General features: G+C 32.6%; 1 protein-coding gene across 1 annotated transcript; it reads left to right on the top strand.

The window, feature by feature from the left end:
• Nucleotides 1-11,064: 11,064 nt before the first annotated feature.
• Nucleotides 11,065-15,584, top strand: LOC107953325 (annexin D5). The gene is made up of 6 exons (XM_016888604.2): nt 11,065-11,360; nt 13,194-13,339; nt 13,484-13,702; nt 14,101-14,316; nt 14,401-14,490; nt 15,087-15,584. Exons 1-6 carry the CDS (start codon nt 11,285-11,287, stop codon nt 15,288-15,290), a joined length of 951 nt encoding a protein of 316 aa, XP_016744093.1. The 5' UTR covers nt 11,065-11,284; the 3' UTR covers nt 15,291-15,584.
• Nucleotides 15,585-17,452: the final 1,868 nt, after the last annotated feature.

Here is a 17,452-nt window from a genome sequence, read left to right as displayed (position 1 = left end):
AATCTTAGTTTTTAATAATTTATTTCTTGAGTTTATAGCTTAGCTTATAAATTTGAAAAGAAATTTTTTTTAATTTTCCTATTATTATTTAATTTTACTATTTTATTTTATTTTTGTAGGAAAACATTCCAAGACAAAATTAAATTCTACATGTCAACCCACAAAATTTTTTTTATTTCAGCCAAGGCCCACTCTACCTACGAGACCAACATCCACAACATTGAAATGCATGGGGAGTTTTTTTTCTCTCTTTCTCCTAATTATCTTTATTTTTATTCTTTGAATTACATTGGGACAATGTAAAATAAGTAGGGGGGAGGGAAACATAAATTGGTTCTAATTTGCTTATCTGTCATCGCTATTTTTGCATGTTTTTTGTAAAAGGTAAAATTATTCTTTTAAATTGGGATGGTACACTTATGGTTTGACTTATTTAGCTATTTAATTCTTTACGCATGAAACTTTTCAATAACCTAGACTTAGTGGGTAAGAAATTTTTGGGAATTATAAGTTTGCTTGACTGTCTACTTTTTATCATATGTCAAATTTTTGAATGCAAAAAAAAAAATCCTCTGATACGAATGTTAAGAGTGAAAAATTGGGGCTGTACATCGGGCTGAGTAACCGGAACGTGGTGCTTGGATTCTCATTACATCTCGCGTAAAAAGGTTCGTGTGGCTGCTCAATTTCTTTGCACTCACTCCGCTAACAAGTTATCATGAGTAGGGTGAAATAACCCGCTTAGAGACGTCCGAATTGAGTAACCGGAACATGGTGCTTGGGTTGTCATCATATCTCACGTCAAAAAATTCAAAAAATGTCCTAAGTACAAAAATAAATAAATAAAATAATAAAATGAAGCTAAGTCTATCAAACTCTAATAAATTCTGAAATATATTTACTTAATTCTTAGGCTAGGTTATTTGAGATGTTAATGTGCTAGGATCAAATTGTTGAATTGTGCAAATCATGGGGGTTAAGTCCTATTTTGGAGAAAATTTTTCCTTTTGCAGATACATAAAAAATGCTCAAGGACTAGCATAAGCTAAGTAGGGGGGATTTGATTAAATGCTAAAGTTACATATTTTATGTAATTAATTTGATTAATTTATGAGAATGCACCACTAATTTTGTCATATTTATTGAATTTTGTGCAGGAATACAATTTGGGGCTAAATAGAAGAAAAAGGAAACAATTGGGCTAGATTGAAGAAAGAAGCAAAAAAGGAGGGCCAAAGCAGAATTTTTTCAAGATTAATTAGCTGAAATTTTAGGGGAGATTATTTTGGGATTTATTTTATTATGGGATATTTTTTCCTTAATTTCCTATGACTAGTTGGCTCCTAATTTAGTAAATCCACTAGTATAAATAGAGCTTGTATTGTTCATTTATTCATCAATCAAAAATATTAAGCTTTTATCTGACAATTCTGTCCTTTCTCACGCAGCCTTTGTTGTTTCTTTAGTTTGTTTTCCTTCAACTTATTAGTTCCAGTAGCCTACCATCTATTTTACCTTTATTTTCAACTTTTTTATTTATTATCTTTAGTTTCTTTAACTTTCAATTCGTAAAACTTCCAGCTTATTACTATTTACCATTTACAACTCCTTTTTCAAAATCCCTTTTTCAACCACCCACTTTAATATATTTTTTCCACCCCCCATACTCAATCACATCACTTATCTTTTCACCCTTTCTACCTTATTTAATTTATCAAATACCAACATGCCCCAAACCTTAGCCAACGAAACTCATTTTCAGCTTTAGGCCGAAATTAGCCTCGTCAAAACCCGTGAGTTACGAACCCGAGCCATTTAACTCCTAAAATTCCAGTACTTATTACGTCTCCGGATTAAGAGTATGATTTTGTCAACTCATAAAGTCAGATCAACACTAAGTCAAAAAAGACGCCGTTTGGTTTAGTGTGGTTAGACGTACAGTTGGAATTCCGAAAGGAACGTTTCTAATCGGTTTTCTGTGAACACATTACGGTGCCAAGTGGAGATTGTTGTTTGGTTCCGTCAATGGAAGTAGTAACCGGATTTAAATATCCCACGCGGTTGAGGGCATTGGTTCGAGCTAGGCTCTTCTAGAACACAAAGCTACCAGAGTTCTAAATCACGAACGTTTCGTGGTTGTTCGATCGGTAAGAATTAGTTATTGGACGTTCCATAACTAATTTACACAAGGAAGAGTTGGTGTCCGAGGCGTCATTGGTAGCTATAACTAGCTTATTGGAAAAGAGGAGTTCATCCAATTTCGAGGATCGGTTCAAAGACGAGGAAAATTCGCGCCTAAAGCTGAGCTCATTCTAATTATTTTTTCTTAATATTTATTTCACGGTTTTTATTATTCTGTTTTCAACTTTTACTTTTGACGTTATTTTTCTGTTAATTTCAGGTTTTCAAATTTTTATCCCCTCGAACGTCTTGGGCACGACAGCTGCCCCGACATAAATCTGGTCAAACGAGCAACAATTTACAGTAAACTAGTCTCTGAGGGATCGATCCTACTCCCTATACTGCATAATTTGCAAACTAAGGCGTAGGTTTATATTGGTGGATTCGACACCCATCACAATGTATAAATAATTTTATGGTTGAAAGAGATATTTAAGATTAGATGTATGGAGGAAGCCAGTTGACTTGGAATTAGTACGATTCTCTTTTAATTTGATGTTAATAATTATTTTTATTTTGCTTATAATTTTAATGATAAATTGTATACGATTAAACAAAATTTAAATTGTAAACATTAAATTGATACAATCACAAATAGAAAAATGAATTGAAATTCCTTTTTTTTGAAAAATTCGACTGGACTTTATTAATAAATTGTAAAAATAAAGCTCAATTGGGCTAAACCCAATTTGCCCTAAGAAAACAAAATAACAAAAATAACCAGGCCCAGTATCTGTTTGTCTTGCACAAGAAAAGAGAAAATAAATGAAAATTCAAATTGTTTCCAGCCGAACAGTCAGTTGATCTTCATAAATGATACTGACGTTTCTTCTGCCCAAGACCACTGAAACGTAAAAGCAAATCTTTCCATATCTTTTCACTATCAATTTTGCATTTCAGAACGGTGCTATTCCACCCATTTCAAGCGTCGTCCCATATTACCGAACGCTGAAGTCTTCCCATTTCTTTTACACTGAAGTCTTCCCATTTCTTTTACTCTGAAGAAATCCGATGATTTGGTACCATTTCTCCTTTAGATGATCGAAAGGTCTCTCCCTCCAGGTACTGCTCTCTTCCCTTCTTGAGTGTTTCTCTAGCTAGGCTGTGGGCTTCTTTGTTCTCTGACCTTGGGATAAAATGGAATCTGATCCTTCGATATTGATCTTTTAAGCTTTGAATATCACTGATTATCGCCCCTATTTCTGATTTGTCACGACTTGTATTTTGGCATTTTGTAATCACTGTTCTTGAGTCTCCGATTATGTCTACAGTATGAAAACCCAACTGAATCCCTAACCTTCGGCTTGAAGACCTGCCACTGCTTCCGCCGCAAATAGAGATGCGATATCTTCATGAAGGGTCGACTTTGCTGCAACGATCTTACCTTCCTCATTACAAACAACAAGGCCTGACGCAGATCTGGAGTTCTTTAAGTCGAAGGCCGCATAAAAAAGGATGGCATTTTTCCCCCTTTGTGAACTTTGTCTAAACCTCACGCTAGTTCCCTCGATAAGTTCTCTTTCTCTACTCCCTTCTAGCTCTAGAATATAACTTTGTATTTGTTTGGAGATATCCCAACTAGTGTTTGATATGTTTTCATATAATAATTTATTCCTGTTTGTCCAGATTAACCAGAGCCCGCAACAGAAACTCCTGCAATGTTCATTTGTCCCTTGGCTGAAAACCCAGGTAAGCCAACTCCAAGTATCCATATGACTGTTGTTGAATATCCATGAGAAATTTAAGTGACTCCATATCTCCTTTGCTGTAGGGCACAGATAGAAAACATGGAAACTATCTTCTCCTTCCTGACCGCATCTCAAGCATCGATCCTCAGCCATTACTGTTCACATCTTCCGATTGAAAAAAGTGGGAATGTAGTTCCAAGATATTCTCCAAATTGTAATCTTGATTTTTGAGGGTAAATGTAAATTCCATAGTTTTCTGAAGAAATTTTTTGTATTGGTCTGTAAATAAACACTAGGACCAATTGTAGCTTTCTGTAATAGTTTATAGGCGCTCCTTACGGAAAAGTCACCAGTTGCCTCCCTTCTCCACACTTGGATGTCTTCCTGAATTGACTTTGACAGCGGGATCTGTAGTATTTTCCTAGCGATATTCGAGCTAAAGGTATGAACAATCAAATCCCTGTTCCATGTTCTACTATCTTCATTGATTAAATCAGACACTACTCTGATATTTTCAATGTTATTGTCCTTCTGTAATCTGTCTGCAGCCATTTTCGGCACCCATATATCATCCCATACTGAAATGAGGTCACCTTTACCAACCCTCCAACATAATCCATCTGTCAGGAGTTTTTTTTACGACCAAATACTCCTCCAGGTAAGTGAAGGTGAGTTACTCAGAGGAGCATTTAAGAAATTTGTTTCTGGAAAATATTTCGCTTTTAAAACTCGGGCTAATAAAGAACTTGGATAATTAAGAAGACACCAACCCTGTTTTTCCAGTAAAGCTATATTGAATTTATCAAGACTTCTAAAACCTAACCCACCCAATTCTTTTTCAATGCATATATCCTTCCAAGAGCACCAATGGATCCCTTTTTTCCCCTTATTTTTCTGCCACCAAAATTTAGCAATAATACCCTCTAGTTCCTTGCAGAAAGATTTAGGAAGTAAAAAACACATCATCGAATAGGTTGGTATAGATTGTAAAACAGCTTTTATGAAGACCTCTTTACCTCCTTGTGAGAGATATTTGATACTCCAATTGTCAATTCGTTGCTTGAATCTATCCTTCAGCATCTGAAACGATATCTTCTTCTTTCTGCCCACCAGGCTAGGTAACCCTAAATATCTTTCCAGATCATCTGAACTTCATACCCCAAGCATCCGAGTAATTGTTCTTCTTTCTCCTTCCTGAGTGTTGCTGCTGAAAAAAATTGTAGATTTTGAAAAGTTAACTTTCTGACCCGAGCAAAATTCGTATTCACAGAGGACCTGTTTTAAAAAAATTGAACCCCTCTCAGAAGCTTCCCCAAACAGAATACAATCATCCGCAAAAAGCAAATGTGAAACATACGGCCCTCTTCTGCTTGCTTTGACGCTTCTAATTTTGTTTTCCTGCATACCCAATCTCATAAGGCTAGAGAGACCTTCTCCACAGAACAGAAATAAGAACGGACTCAACGGATCCCCTTGTCTTAAACCTCTTGAAGGATAAAAGAAGTCTCCATGATGCCCATTAATACCTATTGAATAAGAGACTGTATTAACGCATTTTAACAGTTTGGTTACCCACTCTGGATCAAAACCCATTTTCTTCATTATTTCCTCCACAAAACTCCAATCCACCCTATCATATGCCTTACTCATATCCAACTTGACTGCCATAAAACCCTTCTTCCCTGACCTCTTCTGTTTCAACGTATGGATTAATTCATAAGCCAGCAACACATTATCCGATATCAATCTCCCAGGCACAAAAGCACTTTGTGCAAGATCAATGCATTTGTCTAACACTTTCCTAATACGATTCGCTAAAACTTTAGCCATTAATTTGTATATGACATTACACAAACTAATAGGCCTGAAATGCGATATATCCATTGGATTTGAAATTTTGGGGATTAAAACAATATTTGTTCTATTAATTGGTCCTATCTCCATTCTTCCATTCAGTTGATCGAGACAAAAAGAAATTACCTTTTCTCCGATAATTTCCCAACACTTCTGGTAGAAAAACGCTGGAAATCCATCTTCTCCTGGAGCCTTAGTGGGCCCTAATTCTGACAGAGCCTGCTGAATCTCCTCCTTTGTATAACTCTCTTTTACCATTGAATTATCTTCGTTTGAGATACACCTGTGAACTCCAGATAAAACATGCTCAAAATTTCCAGATCTGCCACCAGAAAATAACTGATTGAAATATGACCTGGCAATTAATTCCATTTCCTTTAAATCTTCCGTCTCCATCCCATCCTCATTCTTTATTTTGCGAATCAGATTCCTCTGTCGTTTCTGTGTAGCTTGTTTGTGAAAAAAGGCTGTATTTTTATCCCCAAATTTCAACCAGTTCACCCTTGCCCTTTGTTCCCAATAGCACTCATCCTTTTCTATTTCGAAATTAAGTTGGATCTTTGTATCAATCAGGTCAGCTAAATTTTCTTCATCTCTTTCCTCTTCAAGTAATGAAACCAGCTTGGATGATAACAACTTCTTCTTTACTTTTCTAGAGAACCGAATTTGATTAGCCCATCGCTCCAGCCCCTCTTTCATGCTGTCCAACTTGCTTAAAAAATCTCCTTCAGAATGTTCCCATATGTCTTTAACTGTATTTAAAAACGAATCCTCCAATACCCACCAAGCCTCAAATTTGAAGCTTTTTTGTGTTCTCTCTCTGCACTCCTTCTTTGTATTAACCAGTAATGGGCAGTGGTCAGAAAACGTATGAGGAAGATGTTGAAGCTGAAAATCAGGAAACAAATACAGCCACTCTGCAGTCGCCACTCCTCTATCTAACCTCTCTTGAATATTATTCTCAGGTAAATTCCCCCTTTCCCAAGTAAACCAGTTCCCAGTAAACCCCATATCAGATAAATCACATTCCTCCAAAGTCTTACAAAAATCTTCCATTCGTCCTTCCTCTCGCACTAAACCGCCTTTTTTTCAAAACTATACAGAATTTCATTAAAATCTCCACAAACCATCCATGGTAACTCCCTTTCTGTACCTAGAAGCCTTAATAGGTTCCAAGCCTTAGCTGTGCCTTGTGAATATGGAGACCCATAAAAACCTGTATACCTCCATTTGTGCCCTTCATCCTCTTCATCAATGATCACATCAATATGTCTTCTTGAAAAACTCTTTAGTTGGATTCTTTTGTGCTCACGCCAAGCCAAACACAACCCACCCCTAGAACCATCTGAACTCACATCAATACCGTGTAAAAACCCACAACTCTTTCGAACTCTTTCCATTTGATTACTACTTATTTTTGTCTCCATAAAGAAGACTACTTGGGGATTATATAACTTCAGCATGTACCGAAGTCTCCGAATTGTCCGTGGACTCCCCAATCCACGAACATTCCAACTTAAGATTTTCATTGCCCTCAGTCAGCTTGCCATTTGGCAGTCGCCGATGATTGATTGCTCACCTCCAATGTCCTCCTACTCCTTACCGTCGAGATGTTCGACTCTACTTTGGCCAAATCCGCCTCCATCTCCCTTCTATTTCTCTTCTTTCCCTCCTCTCCAATAAATACTTCATCTTCAAGATCATGTTCCATTAAGTTATTCATCAAAATCCCACTCCACTTCCCGTTTACTTCTCATGTCTGAGATCTACTTCCTACAAGATTAATCCCCAATATTGGATCGATATTTTCATTATTAACCATATTTTCTGCCAAATCTCTTGCCGCGTTCCTTCTAAGTTGCCTTTTTCCATTGATCCCACTTCCTTGTTCGTCCCCTTCTTCTCGCAACCATACACTTGTCATCGTTTGAGCTCATCGAGACTGTGCCCTAAGTGATAAATCCCATCCCATCTCTTTAGTTTCCACTCCTTCCGCCATCCTTGCTTCACAAAAGGAATCACTATGGCCCAAACAACCACAATAAAAGCAAAAGAGTGATAGCCTTTCATATTTAAACCAGACATATGAACACTTTCCATAACACATTATCTGTTTTTTCCTTTTCAAATGACGCCGTACATCAATTTTAACTCTTATTCTCATGAAATTCCTGCTATCTTTACCCAGACTTGAACCATCATACTCCATGAATTCACCAATGAAATTGCCCAATTGAATTGCCAGATTTTCCGAAACAAAACCAATAGGAACATTATAAAGTTAAACCCACAAAGGTGAGTAGATTAAAGAAACCTTCAAAGGATCCTCCCCCCTTTGCAACTTATGAAGAATCAATAAATGATTGTTAAAAGTCCAAGGTGAACCTTTAATAACCCTTTCAAGATCCATTATATGAAAAAATTGAAATAGATACCTTTTTTCCCCCAAATCTCTAATCTGAACTCCTTTTACACGGTGCCACAAATTCGCCATTGTACTCCTCATTGCTGGAAAATGAACAATACTTGCAGTTAAAAAGCATCCCACCAATTGCAAAACTTCCGTTTCTCTGTCTGTATTAGTTTCAGTTTGTACTTGTAAAATTTCATCTTCCTCCTCCTCCAAAGATAGTCCCGCAAATTCTGTCTCCATACTAACTCGTTACTGGAAATTGCTGTACTAAAGAGATCTGATATTTACCGTCGCATCAAGAGACAGAAAGCAACAAATCAAGATAAAATAAAACCTAAAAAAACAAAAACAAAAGAAACCCTAATGAACTGCAAGGAGCGCAGACAGAGGCGTGCTATTTTAGCAGACTTTTTTAGCCTTTATATTTAAACTCATTTAAACTTAATTTGATGAAAAAGTTAAAACTTTGACCTTAGAAAGCTATCGGAACTCAAAATGTCTTAAATTCAAAATAGGCAAAACTAGAAAAAAAAATTTCTAAACATGAAAAACCACGAATTCGAGACTAATCCCACAAAAAATAAAAATTAAATGGTAATCAAATGGCTTTTATAAAAAAAATTCTAATATTTATATAAATTAATTGAAACTTAAAATTAATATTATATATGATGAAAAATAATTTTATCAAATAAATATATAATATTATATTAAGGTTATATACAAAATCATTATTTAATTTTTTTTTTGAAATTATCATGATATAATTTTAGATATCAATATGATTAATTTATAATATATCATATATTTATAATAAATTATTTAAAACAATTGGTTGTATATAACAAATTACTGTTATATCCTATTAGTGTTAATAATAGACATAATTAAAAATTTCATGTTACGACAAAAGTTTATTTAAAAGTAAAAAATTAATAATCTAAATAATTAAGTTGTACTAAAGTAAGTGAAAAAGTTTATTTAACAGGTTTATAATATATATATATATAAATCAAGTGTAAATTTGAAATGATCATATAATGTGATAGAAAAATCTCTTCAATTCTTCTCAATTTCGAATTTGAGTAAATTAGTTTCTTTAAAAGAATAAATTAATTTAATCTCTGTCAATTTCGAAAGTGAGTAATTAATGGCAATTAATCATGACATTAATGTCTTCCGTCAATTGTATATAATTTTGATTAATATAATAACAAATCTAGCCATCAATGTTTACATATTTTTGTCATTTTAGCCTTAATTTAAAAACTTTCAATAAATTCAACCTCAACATTTACACAAATGTTACGAGATAAATTTATTAAATTAGAACCAAATTGACAGAATGTGTAAACTTTAAAGGTTAAGTTTGTTATTATACCAACCAAAATAATGTACAATTGATGGAAAGTATTAATGTTGTGATTAATTGTACTTAGTTACTCATTTTCGAAATTGATTAGGATTAAATGACTCTAATTTTTTTAGAGGTAAAAAACTAAAGGGATAAATATCAAAACTATCCATGAACTTTAATAAAATGTGCAAAGTCATACATGAATTTTGATTTTGTGCAATTTGATACATGAAATTTTGATTTAGTTCATTTTTCACGTAGCGCTAATAACATTATCAAATTAGTATAATTTTATGTTGATATATTGCATACACAAACAATTAAATTAATCCGATATAAAAATAAATATATGTATTCAATTCTTTAAATGCGCATAATTATATCAAAATTAAAGTTTCATGTATACATAAGATAAACAATTCAAGTTTCATGCGTATAATTGTACTAAATCAAAATTTATATATCAAATTGCACATGAAACCAAAGTTTATGTAAAAATTTGATATTTATCCCAAAACTAAAATAATTAAAACCTAAACTCCAACGAAGACCAAGACCAAGACCTAGTAAAAAAAAGTTGAATAAATCAACAAATACAAAAGAAAAGGGTCAGAATCGATTGGCTAAACTTGTACCTTTAATGTCATCTACCCCCCACATTGACTATTCCGCCGGCGAACGCGAGCTACTCCCACTCGTTTTTTGTTTCGGGTAAATTACAATCAAACTCACTAAACTATTAATAAATTTACATTTTGGCTATTCAACTTTAAAAAGTTACAATATGATCATTAAACTATTCAAAAGTTTTCATTTAAGTCACTGAACTATTTAATTTTTTTTAAAATTTAGTCATTTTCTTTAAAATTTGACTAACAAGCTCCAAGAAACTATCCGATTATTGGTACGGTAGATCGGTGCTCATCGATGAGTAGAAAAACATATCTCTAATCCAAGTTGATCTGATGATCAACGTTGGAGATTTGAAAAAAATATTTAGATTTTGATTTGTAAATTTTTAACATTCAAAGCTGTTTCATGAAAATTAAACTAAATTATAGAAGAGAAGTAGGAGAGTTTTCAATTGGTGCAGGCGGTACGAATTGAGAATGTCATATAATAATGATTTTAACACCTTAGTGAGTTAAATGAAAATTTTTAAATAATTTAATAACCAATTTGTACCTTTTTGAAGTTAAATGATCAAAATGTAAACTTAATAAAAGTTTAGGTGTAATTTATCCTTTTGTTTTTTATTAAAAAAAGTTAAAATACGTTGTTTACTTCGTATTTTTTAAATTAAAATTTTATTCCAGTCATTATCGTGATAAATAGTTTTGTCAAAACTTATTAATTTAACATATTTATTTTCTATTAATCATACGATAATCTAATAAAAAATTCAAGTTAACAAAATTTGACAAACAAGATAATTATAATTTTAGTGACTAGAATGAGATTTTTAAATAAAAAAATATACAAACAAATGTACAGGGACTAATAGCACATTTAACCAAAAAAAAAAACTATTCCAACTTGTTAATTAAAAAAAGATGCATTCCTTTTAGATGGATGTGAATGAATGTAAATATGTTATCAGCTTTTTCAAATATAATAATAATAGTCTAGAATTGATTTGAGTTGAGTTGTGTTGTTGAAGTCGTGCCGTGCGGGGTTGGCTGACTATAAATTGGGGAAAGAGGAGTTTCAGTTTCCAAAATTCAAACACCAATTTATTGAAACGGTTTTGTTGAGAATTGAGAGAGCATCAAAGCAAAGCAAAGCAAAGCAATGTCGACTTTGAGCGTTCCGCCTGTTCTTACCTCTCCTAGAGACGATGCTATTCAGCTTTACCGTGCTTTTAAGGGTACTTGTTTTTTCCCTTTCATTCTTTCGCCTTTACTATTTGCACTGTCTATTGTTGAGTGGTGGTCAATTTAATCATCCATTCTGAACCCTAACTTTGAGTCAATTTCATTTTGAACTCAAATGGGATTGAAACTTTGTTATACCAAGTTCAATTTTCTCTTGCGGATCAAAAATTTCCTCTGGATCACTATAGCCTTAGGACTGTTTTGGAGAAATGTTTTACCATGTGGTTCTTCTTGCTATAGTCAACAAAGTCAACTGTTGGACTGTTTTTTAGGCCTCTTTCTCTATCTTTTTATATATATATACATATTTGTAAATTTAACATGTTAATTTGTGGTTGGGAATGAAGAGTAAATGGTATTTTAAGATGAAAAAGCGAATGATCTTCTTTTTTGAAGAATAAAAAACTAAGTATTTAACTTTTTGGAGGTGATTTTGGAAATAAATCGTGTTATATTTTTATATATTTTCATGTTTTTAACAGAATCTTAATTTTCTTTTCTTCTTCTTTTTTTGCTTATGGTATATAGAAAAATCATTGAACAAGAGCAAGAAGAAAATCAGTAACACATGCAGTCTTAGCATCTTTAAGAATCAATTGGTAAACATTTATATATAAAAGTTAATAAAAATTAGTCAACATTTAAGTTAATAAAAAAGCGGAATTTTATTTTAATAAGGGCTTTAATGTTATTAGTAATATAAAAATTTAATATTTTCTTATTGAAATAATCTATGTAGAAACCTCGTGGAGTAGTTCTTTCTACTTCAAACAAAAATTTATACTTTCATTTCTAATGCTCTTGTACTCTCTCAAAGTTCTCAAATAAGCTTTTAATTGAACTGTTAAAGTATTATTTTGTTGATCTATATCCTTACTTTGCTTGAAAACCACTACAATTCCTTGTCAAAATCTTGGTGATCATTTTTCTTTGCCAAAACGGATTTCGCAAGACAAAATAGGAAACTCATGATGCGTTTGTTTTTATATGGCATTTAGCACAGGCTCACGTAGCATACTGTATTAGCACTATATCGATTCGGCAGAATTTAAAATAAAAACTTTAGCCAACATTTATTTGTGGTTATTTTTAAATCATTTGATTACTTTGATAGCATATCATTCCATCAAGGTAGTCAATTCTACTTATATCTATTTGGAAAATGTTGCATTTCACATGCTCTTCATTTCTGGAATCAAACATTCTATCTTTTCGTGTTAAATACCAGAATTAGTGTTTTCATCACATGAAGTTCTGATACTGCTCTGCAAAGTTTCCTGCACTGGCAACTTTTCATTATTCTGTTACTGTTCATTCGTAGACCCATGAATTTCGGCTTTAGAGATCATTGCATCTAGTTGACTTCGTACTCTAACCAATTTGTATTACACACTTGTACAGGTTTCTTTATCTTTAAAGTAGTTGCTTCACTTTTCACTTCTGAGTTAATGAAAAAGGTTATAAATATACTAATTTTCAGTATAAAGCTGTATGATCTAGTAAATCCATTTAGAAGGTTAAGATCATTTGGTATATCTTAATTTAAGAGCTCTTTCATCTTTTATGGACGAGTCTTCATGCAGAAAATTTTATTATGATAATGCTTTAAGTTTCTTAACTGATGCAACCAATGGATGGAGTTTTTATTGGAGAACTTCCAAGTTGTGGCATTACTTTCTACTCAATTTCTTTGTGGAAAGCATCAGTTGTGCCTATAGGGTCATGATTTTATATTAATATGAAATATGCCAAAAATAACTGATTCTAAGAACAAAAGGTTAAAAGAATATTTCTTTTCATTTTTTTTCCTCTTATTTTTCCTCTAGGGCTGGGATGTGATACTGCAGCAGTGGTCAATATTCTTTCCCATCGTGATGTGACACAGCGTTCTTTCATCCAACATGAGTATAAAACAATGTATTCTGAAGACCTACTCAAACGACTGAAGTCGGAGCTCAGTGGAAAACTAGAGGTACCAGTCTTTTTACTATTACTCTAATATTTTGGTTTTACAGTGTCTTGTTTATTCAGTTATGTGTCTTTCTATATATTAATCTGCGGTGTGCATGTATGCATGTTGAATTTTCACCTTATATCTCGTCTTTAATTTGTTTAGACTGCTGTCTTGCTATGGATGCTTGATCCTGCGGAACGTGATGCAACTGTCATTAAGCAAGCTTTTTTATCGGGTGTAACAAATCTTTTTGCTGCAACTGAAGTTATATGTTCTCGCACCCCATCCCAGATTCAATTAATTAAACAAAATTACCATTCAAAGTTTGGGGTTTTGCTTGAGCAAGATATTGCAGTACTCACCTCTGGTGATAATAAAGAGGTATGTTTTCCGGATTATACCTTTCTAAATTTGGTTCCTATGTCTCCTCTAAGAACTTGGCATCCTAGTTCCCTAGTTTTGATAACACTGAAAAGCATTTCACTTTTTTTAGTTTAAATATGCTAGAGGTCTCACCAAACACCCGCGGTTAGTCTCTTGTTAATAGTTACCCTCTTTAGTGTGTCAAGGTTTGAGAACAAAAGTCACTTGCAGGGTTTGTTGTCATAGAAAGTAAAGATTAGATAAAATCTTTTCAGAGTAAGAGTTTGGCCCTTGATTTTCTATACTGAAGTCTGAGTTATAGTGGAGAGTTTAGGTAAGTTACGTAGAAAGCATGTCACAAGCAATCACCCTATCATGATACTGCCGCTGATATTGTTATTTAATACTTTGTATAGCTCTTGCTTGCATATTTAAGCACCCACCGTCATGAAGGCCCTGAAGTTGATAGAGAGATGGCTTTGAAGGATGCAAAGACTCTCTTTAAAGCAGGAGAGAAGAAATTGGGAACTGATGAGAAGAAATTTATCCGCATATTTAGTGAAAGAAGTAGGGCACAGCTAGCTGCTATTAGCTCCGCTTATCATGACATGTACGGAGGCTCCTTGAAAAAGGTAAATTTTCTTCTGTCTTTTCTTCTCTTTTATTTGAAGTTTTGTTGCAATGATTTGATTTTCATTTTTTTTTAATCTTTTCAGGCAGTAAAGAGTGAAACATCTGGGGAGTTTGAGCATGGTCTTTTGACAATTCTAAAATGCTCACAGAATCCTGCAAAGTATTTCGCCAAGGTATTTAGTTTTTTTTATCCTTAGGGTGTGTTTGGTTGAGTGGAAAAGTGGGAAGAAATAAATTTTTTAAGCGTGATCGGCAGGAAAGAAAAGTGAGAAGAAAAAAAAAAGGAGAGATGATCATTTTCCTTTCTAATGCATAAAAAATAATATTTCCAAATTAGAATGATAAGAGGAGAGTAAATGAGAGAGGGATGAATGCTAGTTTAAAATTATGCATTTAAAAAAAAAAATTCATTTTCTTTCCTCTTATTTTTTAACTCTACTAAACAATAGACGGAAAGAAAATTACTTTTTCTTTCAATTTTTCCATCTTTCTTATCTAGCATACCTATGGAATACCTATGGAATGAAAAAAGAAAAAATTACATTTCTATCTTTCTACCCTTTCAATTTTCTTTCCACCCTACCAAGCAAAGTCTTAATTTCCCATGTTGCAATTTGGTTATAGTGTTGGAATATTATCAATTTGATTTAGTTGAATAGGTAAAACCTTGCAAGATGTTTCTTCTGGGGAACTGTTATGCTACCATTTATGTTCGATAACACTCATAATTGCATCTTTGTTGATCTTATCACTTTTTTCAATTATGCAGGTACTACATCAGGCAATGAAAGGTCTGGGAACCAATGACACTACAGTCATAAGAGTAATCGTGACGAGAACTGAGATCGATATGCACTACATAAAAGCTGAGTATCTGAGGAAATACAAAAAGTCCTTAAACGATGCAGTTCAGTCGGAAACATCGGGCCACTACCGGACTTTTCTTCTTTCTCTTTTGGGACCAAGCCATTAGTGTCAAGGTTGTGGATAATGGGTAGGATATACAAGTGTAATTCAAGTAAAGCTTAAATGAAAATGTTTGAGTGGATCCAGTTCTGTTCATTTAGTTTGATTGTATTTGTCTAATATTTGTGAAATGGCGAGTGATTGCTGTTTTTGTGTAGTAATGTCAGTCTCACCATGTAGGGTTGAGATTTTGTGTATTATTCTTCCATCGGTGTAGGATCTACCCATGAAATGTATGTTTCATTCTTATGGAGTGTGAAATTGAATGATAAAAACTAACAGTTGCCGTGTTTGCCTTCCACTAGACAGCTGTTATTATCTGTTATCATTTTTAAATTAAAATTGATCTAATTTTGTTAAGGTTTTTTGAGTCAAATATGTGTAGATAAATTTGAATTAAAGTATAAAAAAAATGAAAACACTAAAATTTCAAGATAATAATTTTTATTTTTTTTCATTTTTTAAAAATTAACCCTCGACGTTACAAAGAAAAAAAATTATAAAGTTGTGTTATTTATTTATTCGATTCTAATCTTTAATCACCAAAATGGTTCCTTTAATGAAATCAGCTCTTTGTAATTTATTACTTGACAATGATCTTATATACTTGGGAGTAGTTGAGAAAAGTGGCAACCATTCTGAGTTTTTAAATTATCACTCATATTTTGTTTTTTACTTTTTACAAGCCAAGACTTTGTCTGATGAATTAAACTGAATAAAATATTAAATTATTGCAACCTCGCTCCCACACATTTACGATAAATACTTTCACCAAATAAAGTCTTTTCTCTCAAAAGCATCCAACTAATAAAATAATTTAATACATAAAATTTGCACAAAATATGTTCCTCACAATCAACTAGATTCATGCACTCTTTTAATCCCTCTTAATAAAAGTATTATGTAGAGTTTTTAGAACATATCTCAATAAAGCCGAAAAGGATCATTCCTAATCTTCTAAATTAGTTAAATACGGTCAACATAATTAATTATCCTTAAAATCAAGGAATAAAGCTAATCTTCTTTAATATTACATTCGAATGCATTATATATATTTTAATCTTTTTATTTACACATTCTTGAAATTTTAGAATTATGTTAAAATTTTAAAATTAAGATTAAATTAACAAAATAAATAAATATTAAAAATTAAATTTATTATCATGTCAGACCCTATTAATATTTTATTTGGCGACTAAATACATTTTAACACTAAAACTATTAAAATACGAAATTGAATTAATAAAAGTGACTAGATTAAAAAAAAAATTGATGATGAAAACAAAAACATACTAATAAATCACTATTTTTACTTCCTAATGCTTGCTTAGACGAAAATGGTGCAAAAACTAGATTGTAGGGCACTTGTATTCGGATTTGTCCCTAGTTACTAAAAATGTAACCTCAATTCATCTTTGAATTATAGGTACGTGAAAAAGAGTAAGGTGGAAGTCGAACAGTATTCGCCCCGCACATCCAACAAACTTGGAAAGCGAAATATGGTCGGGAATGAGATATGTATGATATTGTATTAACTATGGTTTTCGGAATTGGATCGAATCGATTAAGATACCGGTTTAAAATAAGAGATACTGATCGTTTGAATTGAATTAAAAATCTGTTGAATGGTTTATTTGTAGTTTTTATGAATTCTTAATGATTTTTTTAATTAAATTTATCCAACAAGTTCGACTATTGATCCGATTTTAGAAACATTGGTATTAACAACCAAAAACCAATTACAGATGAGATGCCTATAGCTGCGATCACCATCATCATCAGGGTGGCGTAAAATGTAAAATTTCAAGTTTTACAAAATTTTAATTTAATAAATGGTAAAGTTGTACTTTAGTTTTCTTAAAAATAAAATTTTTTTAGTTTAATCCTTTAAAAAATATGAAAATATTAATTATTAAAATTATGAAATTACATTTTAGCTCTCATAAAAATATACAACTTAATTCCGCTCTAGAAAAATTTTCTAGCTTCGCTACTAATCATCACGAGAAAGCCGCTCTTTTCTTTTTGCATGAACGCATTTGTGCATTGCTTGTGAACTATGATCAACGCTACACTATATATCCAATATTCTCTACATTCCTTTAGGCGGTGAAAGTATCATAAAAGTTTCCGTATTAGGAGTCAAATTGTATTTTACTTTTATTTACT

This window comes from Gossypium hirsutum, chromosome D07 (assembly GCF_007990345.1).
Source record: "Gossypium hirsutum isolate 1008001.06 chromosome D07, Gossypium_hirsutum_v2.1, whole genome shotgun sequence".
NCBI lineage: Eukaryota > Viridiplantae > Streptophyta > Magnoliopsida > Malvales > Malvaceae > Gossypium > Gossypium hirsutum.
The sequence above is the reverse complement of the archived record's forward strand: the minus strand, read 5'-3'. Positions and strand labels throughout refer to the sequence as shown.